This window comes from Sphaerodactylus townsendi, linkage group LG15 (assembly GCF_021028975.2).
Source record: "Sphaerodactylus townsendi isolate TG3544 linkage group LG15, MPM_Stown_v2.3, whole genome shotgun sequence".
Lineage (NCBI taxonomy): Eukaryota > Metazoa > Chordata > Lepidosauria > Squamata > Sphaerodactylidae > Sphaerodactylus > Sphaerodactylus townsendi.
Window position 1 is genome coordinate 25,780,880 of NC_059439.1, and position 20,424 is coordinate 25,801,303.

At 62.4% G+C, this 20,424-nt stretch overlaps 2 protein-coding genes across 5 annotated transcripts in view; both read left to right on the top strand.

The window, feature by feature from the left end:
• LOC125444887 (sulfotransferase 1C2-like) overlaps positions 1 to 20,424 on the top strand; it is a 343,341-nt gene that overhangs the window by 257,867 nt on the left and 65,050 nt on the right. The window lies entirely within an intron of this gene.
• On the top strand, positions 9,235 to 20,318 carry LOC125444875 (zinc finger and SCAN domain-containing protein 30-like). Of its 4 annotated transcripts, none has more exons than XM_048517616.1 (4): positions 9,235 to 9,480; positions 12,822 to 13,896; positions 14,714 to 14,915; positions 16,560 to 20,318. In XM_048517616.1, the coding sequence occupies exons 2-4, from the start codon at positions 13,030 to 13,032 to the stop codon at positions 17,201 to 17,203; spliced, it is 1,713 nt and encodes a 570-aa protein (XP_048373573.1). In that variant the 5' UTR covers positions 9,235 to 9,480; positions 12,822 to 13,029; the 3' UTR covers positions 17,204 to 20,318. The 4 variants fall into 4 exon arrangements, with proteins under 4 accessions (XP_048373573.1, XP_048373575.1, XP_048373572.1 ...); XM_048517618.1 differs by having other exon boundaries at positions 12,822 to 13,884; XM_048517615.1 differs by having other exon boundaries at positions 9,237 to 9,480; positions 16,557 to 20,318.

The window sequence follows — 20,424 nt, forward strand, 5'->3', positions numbered from 1 at the left end:
GGGGGGGGGGGGGGTGGGGGGGGGGGGGGGTGGGGGGGGGGGGGGGTGGGGGGGGGGGGGGGTGGGGGGGGGGGGGGGTGGGGGGGGGGGGGGGTGGGGGGGGGGGGGGGTGGGGGGGGGGGGGGGTGGGGGGGGGGGGGGGTGGGGGGGGGGGGGGGTGGGGGGGGGGGGGGGTGGGGGGGGGGGGGGGTGGGGGGGGGGGGGGGTGGGGGGGGGGGGGGGTGGGGGGGGGGGGGGGTGGGGGGGGGGGGGGGTGGGGGGGGGGGGGGGTGGGGGGGGGGGGGGGTGGGGGGGGGGGGGGGTGGGGGGGGGGGGGGGTGGGGGGGGGGGGGGGTGGGGGGGGGGGGGGGTGGGGGGGGGGGGGGGTGGGGGGGGGGGGGGGTGGGGGGGGGGGGGGGTGGGGGGGGGGGGGGGTGGGGGGGGGGGGGGGTGGGGGGGGGGGGGGGTGGGGGGGGGGGGGGGTGGGGGGGGGGGGGGGTGGGGGGGGGGGGGGGTGGGGGGGGGGGGGGGTGGGGGGGGGGGGGGGTGGGGGGGGGGGGGGGTGGGGGGGGGGGGGGGTGGGGGGGGGGGGGGGTGGGGGGGGGGGGGGGTGGGGGGGGGGGGGGGTGGGGGGGGGGGGGGGTGGGGGGGGGGGGGGGTGGGGGGGGGGGGGGGTGGGGGGGGGGGGGGGTGGGGGGGGGGGGGGGTGGGGGGGGGGGGGGGTGGGGGGGGGGGGGGGTGGGGGGGGGGGGGGGTGGGGGGGGGGGGGGGTGGGGGGGGGGGGGGGTGGGGGGGGGGGGGGGTGGGGGGGGGGGGGGGTGGGGGGGGGGGGGGGTGGGGGGGGGGGGGGGTGGGGGGGGGGGGGGGTGGGGGGGGGGGGGGGTGGGGGGGGGGGGGGGTGGGGGGGGGGGGGGGTGGGGGGGGGGGGGGGTGGGGGGGGGGGGGGGTGGGGGGGGGGGGGGGTGGGGGGGGGGGGGGGTGGGGGGGGGGGGGGGTGGGGGGGGGGGGGGGTGGGGGGGGGGGGGGGTGGGGGGGGGGGGGGGTGGGGGGGGGGGGGGGTGGGGGGGGGGGGGGGTGGGGGGGGGGGGGGGTGGGGGGGGGGGGGGGTGGGGGGGGGGGGGGGTGGGGGGGGGGGGGGGTGGGGGGGGGGGGGGGTGGGGGGGGGGGGGGGTGGGGGGGGGGGGGGGTGGGGGGGGGGGGGGGTGGGGGGGGGGGGGGGTGGGGGGGGGGGGGGGTGGGGGGGGGGGGGGGTGGGGGGGGGGGGGGGTGGGGGGGGGGGGGGGTGGGGGGGGGGGGGGGTGGGGGGGGGGGGGGGTGGGGGGGGGGGGGGGTGGGGGGGGGGGGGGGTGGGGGGGGGGGGGGGTGGGGGGGGGGGGGGGTGGGGGGGGGGGGGGGTGGGGGGGGGGGGGGGTGGGGGGGGGGGGGGGTGGGGGGGGGGGGGGGTGGGGGGGGGGGGGGGTGGGGGGGGGGGGGGGTGGGGGGGGGGGGGGGTGGGGGGGGGGGGGGGTGGGGGGGGGGGGGGGTGGGGGGGGGGGGGGGTGGGGGGGGGGGGGGGTGGGGGGGGGGGGGGGTGGGGGGGGGGGGGGGTGGGGGGGGGGGGGGGTGGGGGGGGGGGGGGGTGGGGGGGGGGGGGGGTGGGGGGGGGGGGGGGTGGGGGGGGGGGGGGGTGGGGGGGGGGGGGGGTGGGGGGGGGGGGGGGTGGGGGGGGGGGGGGGTGGGGGGGGGGGGGGGTGGGGGGGGGGGGGGGTGGGGGGGGGGGGGGGTGGGGGGGGGGGGGGGTGGGGGGGGGGGGGGGTGGGGGGGGGGGGGGGTGGGGGGGGGGGGGGGTGGGGGGGGGGGGGGGTGGGGGGGGGGGGGGGTGGGGGGGGGGGGGGGTGGGGGGGGGGGGGGGTGGGGGGGGGGGGGGGTGGGGGGGGGGGGGGGTGGGGGGGGGGGGGGGTGGGGGGGGGGGGGGGTGGGGGGGGGGGGGGGTGGGGGGGGGGGGGGGTGGGGGGGGGGGGGGGTGGGGGGGGGGGGGGGTGGGGGGGGGGGGGGGTGGGGGGGGGGGGGGGTGGGGGGGGGGGGGGGTGGGGGGGGGGGGGGGTGGGGGGGGGGGGGGGTGGGGGGGGGGGGGGGTGGGGGGGGGGGGGGGTGGGGGGGGGGGGGGGTGGGGGGGGGGGGGGGTGGGGGGGGGGGGGGGTGGGGGGGGGGGGGGGTGGGGGGGGGGGGGGGTGGGGGGGGGGGGGGGTGGGGGGGGGGGGGGGTGGGGGGGGGGGGGGGTGGGGGGGGGGGGGGGTGGGGGGGGGGGGGGGTGGGGGGGGGGGGGGGTGGGGGGGGGGGGGGGTGGGGGGGGGGGGGGGTGGGGGGGGGGGGGGGTGGGGGGGGGGGGGGGTGGGGGGGGGGGGGGGTGGGGGGGGGGGGGGGTGGGGGGGGGGGGGGGTGGGGGGGGGGGGGGGTGGGGGGGGGGGGGGGTGGGGGGGGGGGGGGGTGGGGGGGGGGGGGGGTGGGGGGGGGGGGGGGTGGGGGGGGGGGGGGGTGGGGGGGGGGGGGGGTGGGGGGGGGGGGGGGTGGGGGGGGGGGGGGGTGGGGGGGGGGGGGGGTGGGGGGGGGGGGGGGTGGGGGGGGGGGGGGGTGGGGGGGGGGGGGGGTGGGGGGGGGGGGGGGTGGGGGGGGGGGGGGGTGGGGGGGGGGGGGGGTGGGGGGGGGGGGGGGTGGGGGGGGGGGGGGGTGGGGGGGGGGGGGGGTGGGGGGGGGGGGGGGTGGGGGGGGGGGGGGGTGGGGGGGGGGGGGGGTGGGGGGGGGGGGGGGTGGGGGGGGGGGGGGGTGGGGGGGGGGGGGGGTGGGGGGGGGGGGGGGTGGGGGGGGGGGGGGGTGGGGGGGGGGGGGGGTGGGGGGGGGGGGGGGTGGGGGGGGGGGGGGGTGGGGGGGGGGGGGGGTGGGGGGGGGGGGGGGTGGGGGGGGGGGGGGGTGGGGGGGGGGGGGGGTGGGGGGGGGGGGGGGTGGGGGGGGGGGGGGGTGGGGGGGGGGGGGGGTGGGGGGGGGGGGGGGTGGGGGGGGGGGGGGGTGGGGGGGGGGGGGGGTGGGGGGGGGGGGGGGTGGGGGGGGGGGGGGGTGGGGGGGGGGGGGGGTGGGGGGGGGGGGGGGTGGGGGGGGGGGGGGGTGGGGGGGGGGGGGGGTGGGGGGGGGGGGGGGTGGGGGGGGGGGGGGGTGGGGGGGGGGGGGGGTGGGGGGGGGGGGGGGTGGGGGGGGGGGGGGGTGGGGGGGGGGGGGGGTGGGGGGGGGGGGGGGTGGGGGGGGGGGGGGGTGGGGGGGGGGGGGGGTGGGGGGGGGGGGGGGTGGGGGGGGGGGGGGGTGGGGGGGGGGGGGGGTGGGGGGGGGGGGGGGTGGGGGGGGGGGGGGGTGGGGGGGGGGGGGGGTGGGGGGGGGGGGGGGTGGGGGGGGGGGGGGGTGGGGGGGGGGGGGGGTGGGGGGGGGGGGGGGTGGGGGGGGGGGGGGGTGGGGGGGGGGGGGGGTGGGGGGGGGGGGGGGTGGGGGGGGGGGGGGGTGGGGGGGGGGGGGGGTGGGGGGGGGGGGGGGTGGGGGGGGGGGGGGGTGGGGGGGGGGGGGGGTGGGGGGGGGGGGGGGTGGGGGGGGGGGGGGGTGGGGGGGGGGGGGGGTGGGGGGGGGGGGGGGTGGGGGGGGGGGGGGGTGGGGGGGGGGGGGGGTGGGGGGGGGGGGGGGTGGGGGGGGGGGGGGGTGGGGGGGGGGGGGGGTGGGGGGGGGGGGGGGTGGGGGGGGGGGGGGGTGGGGGGGGGGGGGGGTGGGGGGGGGGGGGGGTGGGGGGGGGGGGGGGTGGGGGGGGGGGGGGGTGGGGGGGGGGGGGGGTGGGGGGGGGGGGGGGTGGGGGGGGGGGGGGGTGGGGGGGGGGGGGGGTGGGGGGGGGGGGGGGTGGGGGGGGGGGGGGGTGGGGGGGGGGGGGGGTGGGGGGGGGGGGGGGTGGGGGGGGGGGGGGGTGGGGGGGGGGGGGGGTGGGGGGGGGGGGGGGTGGGGGGGGGGGGGGGTGGGGGGGGGGGGGGGTGGGGGGGGGGGGGGGTGGGGGGGGGGGGGGGTGGGGGGGGGGGGGGGTGGGGGGGGGGGGGGGTGGGGGGGGGGGGGGGTGGGGGGGGGGGGGGGTGGGGGGGGGGGGGGGTGGGGGGGGGGGGGGGTGGGGGGGGGGGGGGGTGGGGGGGGGGGGGGGTGGGGGGGGGGGGGGGTGGGGGGGGGGGGGGGTGGGGGGGGGGGGGGGTGGGGGGGGGGGGGGGTGGGGGGGGGGGGGGGTGGGGGGGGGGGGGGGTGGGGGGGGGGGGGGGTGGGGGGGGGGGGGGGTGGGGGGGGGGGGGGGTGGGGGGGGGGGGGGGTGGGGGGGGGGGGGGGTGGGGGGGGGGGGGGGTGGGGGGGGGGGGGGGTGGGGGGGGGGGGGGGTGGGGGGGGGGGGGGGTGGGGGGGGGGGGGGGTGGGGGGGGGGGGGGGTGGGGGGGGGGGGGGGTGGGGGGGGGGGGGGGTGGGGGGGGGGGGGGGTGGGGGGGGGGGGGGGTGGGGGGGGGGGGGGGTGGGGGGGGGGGGGGGTGGGGGGGGGGGGGGGTGGGGGGGGGGGGGGGTGGGGGGGGGGGGGGGTGGGGGGGGGGGGGGGTGGGGGGGGGGGGGGGTGGGGGGGGGGGGGGGTGGGGGGGGGGGGGGGTGGGGGGGGGGGGGGGTGGGGGGGGGGGGGGGTGGGGGGGGGGGGGGGTGGGGGGGGGGGGGGGTGGGGGGGGGGGGGGGTGGGGGGGGGGGGGGGTGGGGGGGGGGGGGGGTGGGGGGGGGGGGGGGTGGGGGGGGGGGGGGGTGGGGGGGGGGGGGGGTGGGGGGGGGGGGGGGTGGGGGGGGGGGGGGGTGGGGGGGGGGGGGGGTGGGGGGGGGGGGGGGTGGGGGGGGGGGGGGGTGGGGGGGGGGGGGGGTGGGGGGGGGGGGGGGTGGGGGGGGGGGGGGGTGGGGGGGGGGGGGGGTGGGGGGGGGGGGGGGTGGGGGGGGGGGGGGGTGGGGGGGGGGGGGGGTGGGGGGGGGGGGGGGTGGGGGGGGGGGGGGGTGGGGGGGGGGGGGGGTGGGGGGGGGGGGGGGTGGGGGGGGGGGGGGGTGGGGGGGGGGGGGGGTGGGGGGGGGGGGGGGTGGGGGGGGGGGGGGGTGGGGGGGGGGGGGGGTGGGGGGGGGGGGGGGTGGGGGGGGGGGGGGGTGGGGGGGGGGGGGGGTGGGGGGGGGGGGGGGTGGGGGGGGGGGGGGGTGGGGGGGGGGGGGGGTGGGGGGGGGGGGGGGTGGGGGGGGGGGGGGGTGGGGGGGGGGGGGGGGGGGGGGGGGGGGGGGGGGGGGGGGGGGGGGGTGGGGGGGGCGGGGGGATTGGGGGGCGGGGGGGTGGGGGGGGGGGGGGACAGGCTGGCAGGGGCTGATGGGAAGTGTAGTCCATGAACATCTGGAGAGCCACAGGTTGCAGACCCCTGTTCTAAACCCACTAACCTCAATGGACTTAGAAGAGCGTAACTCTGATGAAGAGCGTACTGTTAACCGCTTCAGATTCTGTCTTTCATGGGAAGCTGCCGTAGTCCGAGTCAAGTGAAGTCACTATTACCTACTCTGACCGGCAGCAGCTCTCCAGGCAGAGTTCCCATCACAACATCTGATCTTTTTTGTAAACTGGGAATCGAGCCTGGGACCTTCTGCAAAGCACACGTTCTGCCACTGAGCCACCCCTTCTTTCACCCACCACCACGACGGCCGCCACACTTGTAACCAAACAGGGAAAGGGCTTCACTTCCGCTTGTAAACACCTTTCCCCACTCACTGTTTCAGTGCCGTATCACTTGACAGAAGTGTATCTTTCCAGCAGCCATGCTTGTATACAAAAAGCCGGGGCGGAGGGCTGAAATCTTGCACATCCGTCGCAACTGCCTTGTTGTGAGATGGTACCGTTGGTTCTTGTGCCCACATTAGATTCAAGTTTGGGCAGGAAAAAAAAAGATGTTCCTTGCATGAGATATGGGCCACTTACGCACATGGAGAATAATGCACTTTCAATACACTTTGCAGCTGGATTTTACGGTGCGGAATAACAAAATCCACTTGCAAACAATGGTGAAAGTGGATTGAATGTGAATTATTCTGCATGTGTGAAAGCCTTTGGGGAAAGGCCTAAGGATCTCCCAGGCCCATGCTTAGTGCTCCATCTAGTGGCTAAATCGTGCAACTGCACCCACAGAAGGCACCAAATGAAAAGCTAACCGACGCGGGATTGGCATATCTGCTAACAAACAGGGGTCAGCCATGATGGCTTCCCCTTCCCAATCCCTCGTTCCTGCTAGTCTTCTGAGAGGTCTGTAGAGTCCTCCACACCCCACGAACGCTCACAGCCCCAGCTTTCTGTGTTGGAAACCGTCACAATGCAGTTTGCAACTGGATACGTTTCCGGAGCACAGATGCACACATCGTCTCCTGTGGCTCAGAGCCAACTGAAAGCATGCATACAATGCTTCTGATCTAGACCGGTGACAAATGGGAATCCACGCAGGCGAAGAAAAAGCACTGAATTAAATCACTTCCCGCTTGCATCTTATTGGCACTCTGCAGGAAAGGTGTGCGAGCAGAAATACCACAGGTGTGACCTCATGTCTATTGCCTTTGGCTGCGTGCAATTATTGTTCATGTACAGCAATAAAACTGGCATCTTCCTAACAGCTATCACCACGGTAGTAATCATTATTATATTATGGGCACAGAGGAAGAGAACAGGCCTCCTCCCAGAAGTGGGGGGGACGTCTATGGGTCCAGTTTTCTCCTGTGATAAATTCACCTCCCTCTTGAATGCAAAGGAAAAAGTAACCCGACCAGGTAATTTTGAGCTCTTTCCTAAAGGAAATTGCTTCATAAGCAAATATAGGTAGGGGGAAGGGGATCGACGAGCAGAAATTCAAGAAACATGATGTGCGATGTTCCTAGAAGGTGATGCAAAAAGGCACTCTGCCCATGCTCAACGTCTTAGCCAGTATTGCCTGGTTGGAAGATGTAACAATCTCTCGGCCCAACTCAACATTCTCCGCATTGTGGCAGCTGCAGCTTATACCCCACGGGCAGGGATAAGCTGCAGCTGCCAACATTCTTGTTATCGTGACGTTCTGCCGACAGATAAGGCGGCAATCCAACTGAGCACGGGCATAGAGCCCTTTGGAGGGGAAATGGCATGGGATAGCCCTGGGAAGCTCAGTAAGGTTGGCGGGACCACCGAGGAAGATTCTCCCTATGGCAAACCACCTCTGCAATGGCAAACCACCTCTCAGTAGTTTCACTTTCAAGGGATGTTTATAGGAGCTGGCAATGCGACTGAACCTGTAATTCCTACTCCACCTATCCCTTTGCTGGAGCCACCATATCACGGCAATAGGAGTCATAGCGAGTTCCAGTTCTAGCTTCTGTAGACCCACAGCACCAGCTCAGATCACACAATCCGGCCTTCCACTTAGCCAGACGCTGAGCTTCATCATGTAGGCATTGCCTCACCGATTCTCAGCAGACGCCGCAGTAGGGTCTCTGAGGCTTTCAGCGTCACCTACTGCCTGATGCTTTTAAGTGGAGATGTTGGGGGTTGAATTTGGGACCTTTTGCTCTACCAGAGTCACAACCCCTCCTAGCTAAGGCCCCTTCCGCACATGCAGAATAATGGACTTTCAATCCACTTTCAATGCACTTTGCAGCTGGATTTTACTGTGCGGAAGAGCCAAATCCACTTGCAAACAATGGTGGAAGTGGATTGAAAGGGTATTATTCTGTATGTGCGGAAGGGGCCTAAGAGAGTCCTCTCAGGAAGGCTGGATGCCACCACCCCAGCACCTCTTCATTCAGAGAACCAGCTTTATCCACTCTGAACTCACTGCCGAAACACCACAAGAGTCTCCTTTTCCTGTCAAAAGCCTCGAGTCTCTAGAAGGGCTACTTTTGACCTCCTGGCCGGCTGCCAGAAAGGAAGACGGTAAAGTTGGAACAAATCAATGCTCGTGGTCGCCTCTGTCATGATGCACACTGCACGCGAAGGAACGACTGGCGGTAGCAGCTTCAGGTTTAGCACTGCACCACACAGCAACCACAACTGCCATTTGCGTTGCTGCGTGGGCTTCTCAGAGGCCCCTTCCGCACATGCAGAACAATGCACATTCAATCCACATGCACATTTGCTCTTCCGCACAGTAAAATCAAGCTGCTAAGTACATTGGAAGTGCATTATTCTGTATGTGTGGAAGGGGCCAGAGGCATTTTCGGGTACCCATTACACACCCAGGGGCATGCATGTGTCCAGGTCTCCCCAATCCCTGTGCATCTCTGAGCACCTATATCTTAAAGTCACGTAGCTGAGTCATGACCCTGCTCCCCTAGAAGCCCACCGGGCTCATTCTGAGGGCCCACTACCTACCAAAAGTATCCCCCAGAGATTTGCCACAGGGACTTCAGCAGGCAAAATGCTCAAATTGATTTTCATTCCCCACTCCCCACCCTGCCCCCCAAGACACTCAAGCTGATTTTCAGCACTGAAGCCGTTTTTCTCCCCCCTCCCCGCAAGGAAAAGCCCTTTGCACATGCTCAGAGGCCAGCAGGCCTGGATTTTTCTCCCTCCCCCCCCCATGAAGACACCGAAGCTAATTTTCATTGCTGAAATCAGCAAAATGGAGCTGATGTTCTACCCCCAACCACCGCCATGAAGACACTGACGCTGATTTTCAGCACTGAGGCTGCTTTTCTCCCCACTCCCAAGGAAAAGCACTCTGCATGTGCCCAGAGGCCAGGAGGCATGGATTTTTCTCCCTCCCCCCATGAAGACCCTGAAGCTCATTTCCAGCGCCGAAATCAGCAAAATCGAGCTGATCCCGCCCCCCCCCCCCCATGAAGCCACTGAAGCGGATTTTCAGCACCGAAATCAGCACTGAAGCCGCTTTTCTCCCCCCCCCTCCCAAGGAAAAGCACTCTGCACATGCCCAGAAGCCAACAGGCGCCGGCCCCGGGAGGCTTCCCGTTGCAGAAGTTGGCCAGCCAAGTTTGCAGCCCTTTGGGCCCGGCGTTTGGCCGAGCGGCGGGCCGGATCTGGGCCAGGGGAAGGCCGGCGCGCCATTTCCCCGCGCCTGCACCGGGATGGGCGCCTGCCCCGGCGAGCAAGCGTGGCACCGCCATCACCCCCTCCTCCTCCTCCCCCTCCTTGGGGCGAGGGGCTGTCCCAAGCCGGCTTCCCCTTCCTTTGGGCGGTGACTGACAGGGAGCGCAGCCAGTGCAAGCCCTGCGGAGGGGGGACTAACCCCAGCCTCTCCGGCGCAGCCCGGGAATCAACCTGGTGGCCACCTCCAGGGCAGGGCAAGGCGAGGCCGGGCGGCGGGCAGGGCAGGGCAAGGCAGGGCCGAGCCGGGCCGGGCAGCAGGGCGCGATGGCAGCCGCGGGACCCGAGGCGGAGCCGCCGCCGCCGGAGCCTTGAAGCCGAGCCACGCCGGAGGCGCCCCGGCCCAGGTAGCGCAGCCGGGCCCGGGGCGCGCCAAGATGGGCAGCGCGGTGCATGGCGCAAGGAAGGGGGTGACCCCGAGCGAACAAAGGGGCCGCGCAGGGGAGGGGGCCGCGCAGCCGGGACCCCCGCGGTCCTGCAGCCGGGTTGGGGCTCGCGGGTCGCCTGGGGGTCGGGTTGGGCGCTTTCGGAGCAAGGGGGCTGCAATCGGGACTCTTGGCCGGGGGGGGGGGTCTTGGAGCTGGAGGGGGGCTTGGTGGATCTTGGGGAATCAGAAGCAGGATTCCTTTAGGGATCTGGATTCGGGCTGGGATCCCCAGATTGGAAGCGGGGGGGGGGGGGGGGGATGGGAGCCTGGTTTTTTGGTGGGAGGCTTCAATCAGGACTCTTGGCCCGGGGGGCTCTTGGAGCTGGAGGGGGACTTAGTGGATCTTGGGAAATCAGGAGAATGGATTCCTTTAGTGAAATCCGGGGAAGATCTAGATTCGGGCTGGGATCTCCAGATTGGAAGTGAGGAGAGGATGGGGGTCTGGTATTTGGTGGCTCCAGCTCCTGGGTTTCTGGAGAAGGGAGGGAAACTTTCCTGGGGCGCAGAACTGGGAGCTAGATTCCCTGGGAGGCTGGAGTAAGGGGGGGGGGGGATGTTGCAGTCTTAACTTCTAAATCTCCTCCAATGCTGTCCCAGGAGGATTTGGAGCACACATCGGGTTGGAGGGTTTCTGAGAAGGCCTTGTGGGTGCAAGGGGTTCAGGTCTATGACCTCAGCTCTATGGCCACTTTTTGGGGTAAGGTTTTGGGGGGCAAACTTTCTTGCCAATGGTAGGATGCTGTATCTGCACACATTGTTCCACCGATGCTCACCTCCGTTGAGCAGAAGGCCATTGCTTTCACATCCTGCCTGTGAGCTCCTAAAGGCACCTGGTGGGCCACTGCGAGTAGCAGAGAGCTGGACTAGATGGACTCTGGTCTGATCCAGCAGGCTAGTTCTTATGTTCTTATGATATGGTTCTGCTGGCAGGAATTTTATGTACATGCAGGCTAGCATATATGTACAGCGGCTTCACGTACCTGCAATGTGTGAATTCCTGCCTGGAAGGTCCAGTGGTATGGGAATCTGGCCGTATAAAGCCATCCTAGTGGGAATTCCCCATCTTGCGTCATGACATTATGACAAAACTGAATTTACTTGCATTCTTATGTTTTCCCTGGGCTGTGCTAGCTTCCTGCAGAAGGCCAAGTAGACCAGACAAACCGTGCAAGCGTCCGCTTGCAATAGTGGCAGAATGGCACGTTGGCGGAGAAGCATCTCTCAGAACGGTTGCAAGTGGTGCACATGAACCTTGCGTCCTCTGCAAAGGATTCTGGGGCACACTTGCGGTGTAGCATCCTGAAGCAGCAAAATTGACTCGAGCCCATCCCGCACCATTGTGGCAGGTTGAAGAGTCTCTGCAAGTCAATGGGTGGTTGTGCGCTCTAAATGCGCTTGCTACCAAATCCCTTTCTGCCACATGCATAAAACCGAACATTTGCTCTGATCCAGTGGAGAGGCTTGGACACAGAGGAGCGACACGGGGAAGGACTTCTGTATGCTGCATGTGATCAGCTTACGGAATTCACTCTCAGTTACGGAATTCACTCTCAGTTACGGAATTCACTCTCGGAAGATGAGGTGATTCACAAGTTTTAGATTAATACAGATCCCAGAAATCAAGCTGCAGGGGGGGCGGGGGGGAACTGTCAATTTTGTGCCCGCTTTGGGAGCTAAGGACATGGAGGAGAAGTCGATCTATGGCTACCAATCTTGATCCGCCTTGATCTCAGATTGCAAATGCCTTAGCAGACCAGGTGCTCAAGAGCAGCAGCAGCAGAAGGCCATTGCTTTCACATCCTGCATGTGAGCTCCCAAAGGCACCTGGTGGGCCACTGTGAGTAGCAGAGTGCTGGACTAGATGGACTCTGGTCTGATCCAGCAGGCTAGTTCTTACGTTCTTACGTTCTTATCGCAGCAGCCCAACTGGGTCAGACCAATGAGTCCAGAATCCTGTTTCCAATTGTTCCTGGGTTCAAAAGGAATTTCCTTGACTTGCCAAGTTTCCCCAACAATTGGAAATCAGAGGAGTGGGGGTCGTTCAGTGGTCAGAACATTTCAGGTTCAGTCCTCAGCAGCTCCAGTTTTAAAAACTCAGGTAGGCACTGTTGTGGACGGCTTCCACCGCTGCATTGTGGGAAATCTCCATCAGTCAGACACCCCTGGTCTCGATAGACCAAGGGCCTTATTGGATGGAAGGCAGCTTTGAAAGTGCATGTGGCACAGAGCCTCCGAACATGAAGATCCTCTTAGCTATCATGGCTGATACACAAACAGACTTATCTTCAATTAATCTGCTTTCTTTTTGAGGCCGCTGGTCATTATTTAGGGCAGCAACTTCCATAAATTAATGATCGTGTACATGAAGAGGGGATTTTCCCCCCCTCTTGCTCGGGCTAAGTTTTCAGGGGCTTCAAGCTTGGTGAGTTTGGACATCGGTGACCTTTGGCTGGCTCCAAAAATGGCCAGCCTCTGGTGCCACAGAGATATATTTTTCTGCTAAGCTTCTACAGACCAAAGTGTGTCTTGTGCAGACATATGTATAGAAGTTGGCGTTCCAGTTGTCGTAGACCTGGGGGAATAGCTGCAAAGCCGGGCTTGATTCCCCACTCCTCCATGTGAGTCTTATCTGGTGAACTGGATTTGTTTCCCTGCTCCTATATTCCTTGGGCTAGTTGTGTCAGAAGTCTCTCAGGCCCACCTATCTCACAAGGTGTCTGTTGTGGGGAGATGAAGGGAAAGGAGTTTGCAAGTTTCCTTGAGTCTCCTTACAGGAGAAAAAGGTGGGCCATAAATCCAAACTCCTCTTCTTTGTTGAAGGGAATATTTGAACCTGGCAGCTTTCACCTTTAAAAGTGGTAGATACCACTTTAACTCAGTTCTAGGTACAGTTTTCCCCTTCAGCCTCATGAGTGCTCTGTGAGGGAATGAGGGAAAGTGATTGGTCCAAAGTTAACCCTGCTGAACAGAGGTTTAAACCTGAGTCTCTCCAGTTCTGCTCAGCTACTGGATAGAAAAGAAGAGTGAATCCCATACTCTGAAGAAGGACTCTCTTTCCTAGTGTTTCTACCTGGCCACTGTATTTTTGTTCTGCTCCTTTCTTGAGCATTCCACAGGAACAGTGGTAAACCATCAGTGGCAGAACAGAGGACTTTCCTCAGTGAGACGTAAACCCAACAGCAATGTGGAATACTCTAGAATGAATCTTTTCCTCATAATTTCAATTGTCAATGGTGTTTTTTTTTTCCCTTTCCATCCCAGGAAGGAAACGTCTCACTCGTCGCAGCTTCGTTGGCGGCAGGATACACTTGTGAGCTGCCTACTTGCTCCAGTCAGGCCGTTTCACGCTTTCCTGCTTTCCTGAGATTGTGAGCTGAAGGGAGAACCTCCCTGGATTGGTTCCAGCTGCCCATCCGGGCACTTCACCTCTCAACAGGCCGCAGACTGACCTCCCTGAGAGAAGAAGAAAATGGCCGCCACTCAGGAGGTTCCTCCGCCCGCACTGGGCCTCCATTTTTTGTACCCCTTAGAAGAGACGATGCCCCCGAGGGTGAAAATAGAGGAGCCTGGGCCGCCGTGTCCGGAGGCAGGGTGGGAGTGGGATGCGGCAGGGAAAGCCCCCCTCGTTGTCCAGGCAGGCACCATAAGTGACCTGTTGAGGTGGGCTACTCCTCCCCAGGTAAGGAGCGACCCAATCCCACAGCTGTGGGAAGTGCAGTGCCAGGAGATGGTGCAAAGTCTACGGACACCCACTGAAGTTGTGCCTGGACCTGTTCCCGTCCCACCCCCGGCCCCTGGCTGGGGGAACCTCCAGTTGCCTGAGCTGGCCCCTATGGATGACATAGAGGCCTATTTGTCCTCCTTCGAAAGAGCGGCAGAAAACTGCCAGTGGCCAAGAGGCGAGTGGGTGACCCGGCTCATGCCAGCCCTCAGTGGCAAAGCCCAGCAGCCGCACAACAACCTCGACGCCAGGAGTGGCCGAAGCGAGCACAGAAAGTCCAAGTCTTCCAGCCTGCGAGGAGAAGGCGGCGCCAGCGTGGAGATGCAGCGCCAGCGTTTCCGGCAGTTCCGCTACCTGGATGCCGAAGGCCCGCGTGACGCTTGCCGGCGGCTTCGGGAGCTGTGCCGTCGCTGGCTGAAGCCGGAGAGCCGCACCAAGGAGCAGATCCTGGAGCTGCTGATCCTGGAGCAATTCCTGACCATCTTGCCTCAGGAGATCCAGAGCTGGGTGTGGGAACGAGGCCCCGAGACCTGTGCCCAGGCGGTGGCTCTGGTGGAGGGATACCAGATGGGGAGGCGAGACGCTGGAATGTGGGAACAGCAGGTGAGAGGCCAGGTAATTCGAGCGACCGGACAAAGACAGAAACTCCGTGGTAGGGGAGAAGGAAACATGGGTAGTCTTCAGAACCCAACCTCCCACCGACACCCACCAAAATTGTTCTGCATCAATGAATATACTGGGTGCTCCATAAAACAAATCCCTGCCCCAAAGAGCTCACAGTCTAAGATGTAGAATGGTGTGTCCATTTCCCTGTTCTTAGCAACAAGGTTTATATGTCCAGCAGTGGAGCAGCAGTGGCGTAGGAGGTTAAGAGCTCGTGTATCTAATCTGGAGGAACCGGGTTTGATTCCCAGCTCTGCCGCCTGAGCTGTGGAGGCTTATCTGGGGAATTCAGATTAGCCTGTGCACTCCCACACACGCCAACTGGGTGACCTTGGGCTAGTCACAGCTTCTCGGAGCTCTCTCAGCCCCACCTACCTCTCAGGGTGTTTGTTGTGAGGGGGGAAGGGCAAGGAGATTGTAAGCCCCTTTGAGTCTCCTGCAGGAGAGAAAGGGGGATATAAATCCAAACTCTTCTTCTTCTTTCTTTTTATTGTGATATTTATACCTAACTTGTCTTCTCAGTAACCTCCAAAGGAGCTTACTCTACTGTTCTTCCTTTCTCCATTTTCTCCTCATGACCTCCCTATGAGGCAGGTGAATGACTGGCCTTACCAACCCTTTGGGATTGCCTTACCAACCCTTTGGGATTGCCATAAGTTGGCTGTGACTTGACACTAAAAAAAAAGAAGACTGTCACTTCCACACGTCAAAGAAAAAAAAATGGAGGCCTCTTTTTCCGTGGTGATATATCATTGTCTCTCCTTGCCAGGTTACAGTGCGAGTGAAAGTTGAGCAGGTAAGCCCTCAAGAGATGATTCTGCCTGGAGCCCCATGGGAGCAGTCTGCCCCACTTCTGCCCCATCCCGAGTGCATGCCCTCCACAGATGTCACACTAAACCAGCTTCCTCCAGTTCCCGCTTTAAAGATGCCCTGTATTCCCAAACAGGAGCCCCGAGGCCTTCAGGAAACAGGTAAGATATCGACAACAAATTATTTCTTTAACGGACTGGAGGAAATTGTTGTGATCCTAGGCCCAGAGTGTGGCCTACATGCCCTAGGGAAAGCCTATATTATAGCTAATAGGCCTACCTATCCCAGGTACCCTCTGGGCCTTGTGATTGGTGGAAGAGAGTTTGGAGGGAAAACTAGGACCAATTGAGGTGGAGGTGGTGGTCCCTGGGAAGAATGCATAAAAGGCCTTCCCCTACAGGGGGAGTGGTTCATTCTAGGGACAGTAAAGATAAGACATGTTAGGGTTTTTATTATTTTGTTTACTGGCCTTTACTGATCACATCATCCTGCATATTGTTTGGATTATTGTTATTATTAGACCTCTTTAATAAACTGTTTGTTATTCTACCTGGGTTTGGGTCTTCAATGCCTCATTTGCTCACCTATTCCATGTTGGGAAAAGTAGTAGTCTGGTGCAGGGCCGTCCTGAGTTAGGTCCATACCAAAGTGGTGGCAGCCAATAAAGATCCCCTCACACCCACTTCTGACTGAAGTCTTGAGGAAATTTCCCTGCTGCCCCAATAGAATTGTGGGGAAAGTCAACAATATTTTTTTTCCCATGGGTAAAGGTTCTGTAACCTTCTTATCCTTCAGGCATAAACCTAAGGCAAGTGACAGTCCCATAAATCCCTGCAACCCTCCAAGTGACCCTGGGCCAGTGCCAGCAGCCAACTTCAGGGGAAGGTTTCTGCCTCTATGTCCTGAGGCCCCTTCCGCACATGCAGAATAATGCACTTCCAATCCACTTTCAATGCGCTTTGCAGTTGGATTTTACTGTGCGAAATAGCAAAATCCACTTGCAAACAATTGTGAAAGGGGATTGAAAGTGCATTATTCTGCATGTGCGGAAGTGCCCTGATAGTCGTATCCTCAATGAATGGGTCTAACCCCCTTTAAAGCCACCTGCACTCAGATTAATCACTATGTCCACTCCACTAGTTGTGAATTCTCAGTGTATCTACTCATCGATTTTGCCTGTTCTGAACTTATGTCCCAATAACTTCATCGGTGTCCCTGAGTTCTAGTATTATGGGAGGGGGAGACAAAACTGCCTTGTTTATTGTTTTATAGCCAAATAGCCTATATGCTTACCTGTTGAACTATATTGACAGTATTTTGAGTTGTTGCCAGGAAAACAAAGATAGAATTGTATTCCAATTTATTATTGGTTTAAATATTACTCATTTTGTCAGTATACATACGCATTGGTGTAATTGGGGTGCTGTGTGGTTTCTGGGCTGTATGGCTGTGTTCTAGCAGCATTCTCTCCTGACGTTTCGCCTGCATCTGTGGCTGGCTGCATCTGTGGCATGATCCTCTGAAGATGCCAGCCACAGATGCAGGTGAAATGTCAGGAGAGAATGCTGCTAGAACACGGCCATGCAGCCCAGAAACCACACAGCACCCCAGTGATTCCGGCCGTGAAAGCCTTCGACAGTACATTGGTTTAATTATTGTATGTAGATGACCAGGCTGCCCTGACCCTGGCCTTTGGCTGGGGTAGGACGGGATATCAGTCCCAAATAAAGTAAAGTAAAAGTAAAGATGGTGGTCCTCCAGCCGATTATCATAACCAAGTGTTTCTGTATCTCTTCCCTCAGCAGGGGGCCTAACGGGTAGCGGAAGCCGAGAAGCCAACCATCTGCACGGACGTCCTCTGGAAGTAGAGCATCATGGGACTTTCTCATCTGGGAACCCCCAGGAGAACGTGCTCTCTGAGAATCATAGCGAGCGAGCAAGTCAGCAACACGAGGAGAGACGCAACGAGACCGGGGAGAGTCTGGTCACGCAACTCAACCCCATTGGAGTTCCCCCGGGAACGGAAAAACCCCTCCACCGATGTCTGGAGTGCGGGAAAACCTTTAGCCGCAACTCACACCTGCTCACCCATCAGAGAATTCACACGGGGGAGAAACCCCACCAGTGTCCGCAGTGCGGCAAGCGCTTCGGTCACACCTCCCAGCTGACTCGGCACCAGAGGACCCACGCCTCAGAGAGACCCTTCCGGTGCGCCCAGTGCAGCCGGAGTTTTTACCAGAGCTCCGAGCTGACCCGGCACCGGGCGTCCCATGCCAGAGACCGCCCGTATGGATGCAGCCAGTGCGGCAAGAAATTCCGTTGGAGCTCTGACCTCATCCGGCATCAGATCACCCACACGGGGGAGAGACCGTACAAATGCCCCGAGTGCGGGAAGAAGTTTGGGCAGAATTCGCACCTCGTTCGACACCGAAGGACCCACACGACTTAACCGAGCTCTTCCCCGACGGAGACGAATCTGCATTTCCCACCACCGATAATTTGTTGGGAGCCAAAGCATTGGACGGAGCCTGTGGTGGACCAGATGACTTTTCTCTGATGACTTTTGAGTCCCACAACTGCAGATAAAATATCTGTCAGGATGGCGTTAGTTAGAATGAATTCTGTTTACGTGCAAAGCCGGACGGACCACGTGACCAGGCCCGGGCACCCTTTAGTGTTCCACCTGGAGGTCGGCAGCAGATTCGGACTGATGAAAGGTGCTGAGGCCTGCTTTAGGACATCTTCTCAAACGACACTGAACCTATAGCATTTTAGTGGCACCAGTTGGATGTCTTTTTCGTTCTTTTCTTTTCGTTCTTTTTTATTTTTTAGAAAAGGAGATAGATCTTCTAGTCATCTAGGCAGGACTGTTACATAACACAGCGTGTACTCCCTGACCTGAGACCATATCTTTGTAGTGAGGCGAAAACCATTTATCTTTTTTAGAGAAATGCCCGGTCTGTAATCCTTCGGAACGACGGAGATCCCTCTTGTGGAAGCTGCTGTGGTGCTTCTTTTTTAGAAATTACGAGGATGGTAAACGGGAGAGCTATTATGACACTATCTGAGGTCAAGTGGCAGCAATACTAGGAACCACGACTTGGGCAAAACCACAGTGTCATTCTTGTTACCGATCTATTGTCTTGTAGACATCTGTTCAGGGCTAGATGTGTAGCGTCTGTGGTGTCAGACTCAGGACACAGTGATATACAGGAGAGGTTCTGGTCAATTGATGTTTGGGGAAAGGGAGACGTAGTTCACATCAGTTGCATAAGTAGGGAACCGGCATTCGGGGACGGGGGATTGATGCAATCCTACAGGCTTTTTCACTTGACGCCCGGTTTCACCTCAGCTCCCAGGGACCCTCTACTTCAGCTTCTTTCTCCCTCAGGAGCCAAAACACAAAGCCCTCTTCTGTACACACACACAAAGCTGTGACACATGAGTTGTTTCCTCACACATTTGGGCTGTTAGTTCTCCTGTGGGCATGAAGTCACATGAGGTGTGGCAGTGAGCAGCTAGTGCATTATGGGAACATTCTGCCAGAGCTCCTGTGAATGTTCTAGAGGTGAAGGAAGGGGATGGTTCTTGGCTTATGTGGGGATAAACCTGCCAGCCCTTGCTCAGTTGAAAACATGACCCTGTCAAAAGAGTTTTTGACCAGAAATCTTTGTCCATAAAGGGTCACACTGTGTGTTAGAGGCAGGAAAGGGGGGAACTCCAAAATTTTCTTGCAGACAAATGAATTATTCCTGTCTTTGCTGCTTGTGACGTCAAGGTCGTTCCTGTGACAAAAACACTATGCTGCTCACATTCCTTTTCCATCAGGGTCGGTTTTATAATGCCTGTCAAAGATGGCAGACAGGTTCTAGATTTGGGGGCCCGCCATGTCACTCATACGTCAAGACGGTTACATTACTGATCCATTCCAAACCCCAGCCATTTCTGTTCTTAGTTGCTCTTCCCGCCTTGCCCTTTATAGCTACAAGCTTTTATTGTTAGTGTCACCTTAGAGTGGCCGTCTCATCAAAACGATGCACCGCCTTCTTTCTCGGAGCTCTAAATACAGTCTTTCGAATGTGCTTGAAGCTTCTCGGCCCAGACAGGACTGGGTGCACTGTGATTCTCAGCAAACAAGGGATTTGAGTTAGGATGCAGATTTCAACATCCTGAGAAACTCGGCTGCTTTGGAGGATCTTTTTGAGGCGGGGGGGGGGCACCGTTTCAGCTAACCCCTGAGGCACTGAAGATCAGCTCAAAAATTATGTCCGAATCAGGGGAGGCAGAGAATTAGGCTTAAGGTCTGGATCTCCTTCCTGCTGCATGTAATTCTTCAAGGCCCTTATCCACCAAGAGCAGAGTTTTGTGGAGATAATTGAGCTGCTCTGGGGGGGAGAGAGTTCCATTTCGCCATTGCAAAATTTGGCCTGGATCTGATCCACTGTTTCTGTCAGTCACGGTGGAATTTCAGTGACACTAAGAGAAGCTGTCTCTTCCTCTGATTAGCATAGCGGAATATGTAGGTATTCGTGGCCTATATGCAGATTCCAGAATGTATTTTTTTCTTGAGGTATGGAATTTGGATTTGTTTGGTGCCTCTGTATGCAGCTCTGCCCTTGAACCTAATGGCACTAATATAACAAGTTGGCTTTTGCCATAGAGCGCCAGCCTCATGGAAACGCTAGACTGCCTAATTTCTCAGTACTGTTCCATTGAGCATCCTTGATGATTTTATTGATTAATAGGTGTCAAACTCGTGGCCCTCCAGATGTTATGGACTACAGTTCCCATCATCCCCTGCCAGCATGGCTAATTGCTCATGCTGGCAGGGGATGATGGGAACTGTGGTCCATAAAATCTGGAGGGCCGCGAGTTTGACACCTGTGATTGAACAGTGGCTTCCAGGGTGCAGGGGAGAAGGTACCAGAAACGTTTTGTGGGTCTTTGTAAGTACCCCAAATGTCAGAGAGATCAAGGTTGGCAGAAAAGCTCAACATCCTTTAGTCTCCCTTAGTAATCATGACGACTCTGGGTTTTGTGTTGCACTCGTGATTTGAAGCAATGTAGCAAACTCCAGCATTCAAAGTGTGAGTGGGTCTTTTCAAAAATGTTCCTAGAGACACTGGTGTGTATGTATATGTTGGGGACTCTCCTGGTGGCCCCAAATCTGTATGAGAGGGGTTGGCAAAGTCGTAGGAAGAATAATTCAGTGAACAATGTAATTTTAATTCCAAAAATATCACACTTTGGTAACAGGGACAAGATCCTCACCTTCGGGTTGAGGCTCAGGAACCAGCAAGATATTTCAACGTGTTGCCAAGAGATTTCCTTGCCCTCTTCCGGGCACGGAGAAGAGTATGAAAATCCCATCGGTCTGGGCTGTGTTTGGGCATGATTAAAAGAAGCTGGATATCTTGTTTTTCTGAGCCTTTCCAAGGCAGAGCGTGAGGTCAAGAAAAATCCTCCCCCATTCTCCCGAGACATCACACTCCTTTTTTGAGACTCTGAGTGAGGTCGGCATTTCTCTCGGCTGCAGAGAAGGGCCGGCAGTCTTGCCAGAGTTTTAAAAAAATGCTGTCCAGTGTGTGGGTTGGCAAGAGCATTTGTCGACCCCTGCAAGTGTTGGAGGAACATAAGCGACAGGGTGAGGCTTACAGCTTAATTTCACTC

Excerpts from the sequence above, each read along its gene's own strand:
- LOC125444875 (XM_048517615.1), top strand. The coding sequence starts at position 13,030 with ATGGCCGCCACTCAGGAGGTTCCTCCGCCCGCACTGGGCCTCCATTTT. Across the intron at positions 13,897-14,713 it reads AACAGCAGGTGAGAGGCCAG|GTTACAGTGCGAGTGAAAGT; the intron begins GTAATTCGAGCG and ends TCTCCTTGCCAG. Across the intron at positions 14,916-16,556 it reads CCGAGGCCTTCAGGAAACAG|CAGGGGGCCTAACGGGTAGC; the intron begins GTAAGATATCGA and ends CTCTTCCCTCAG.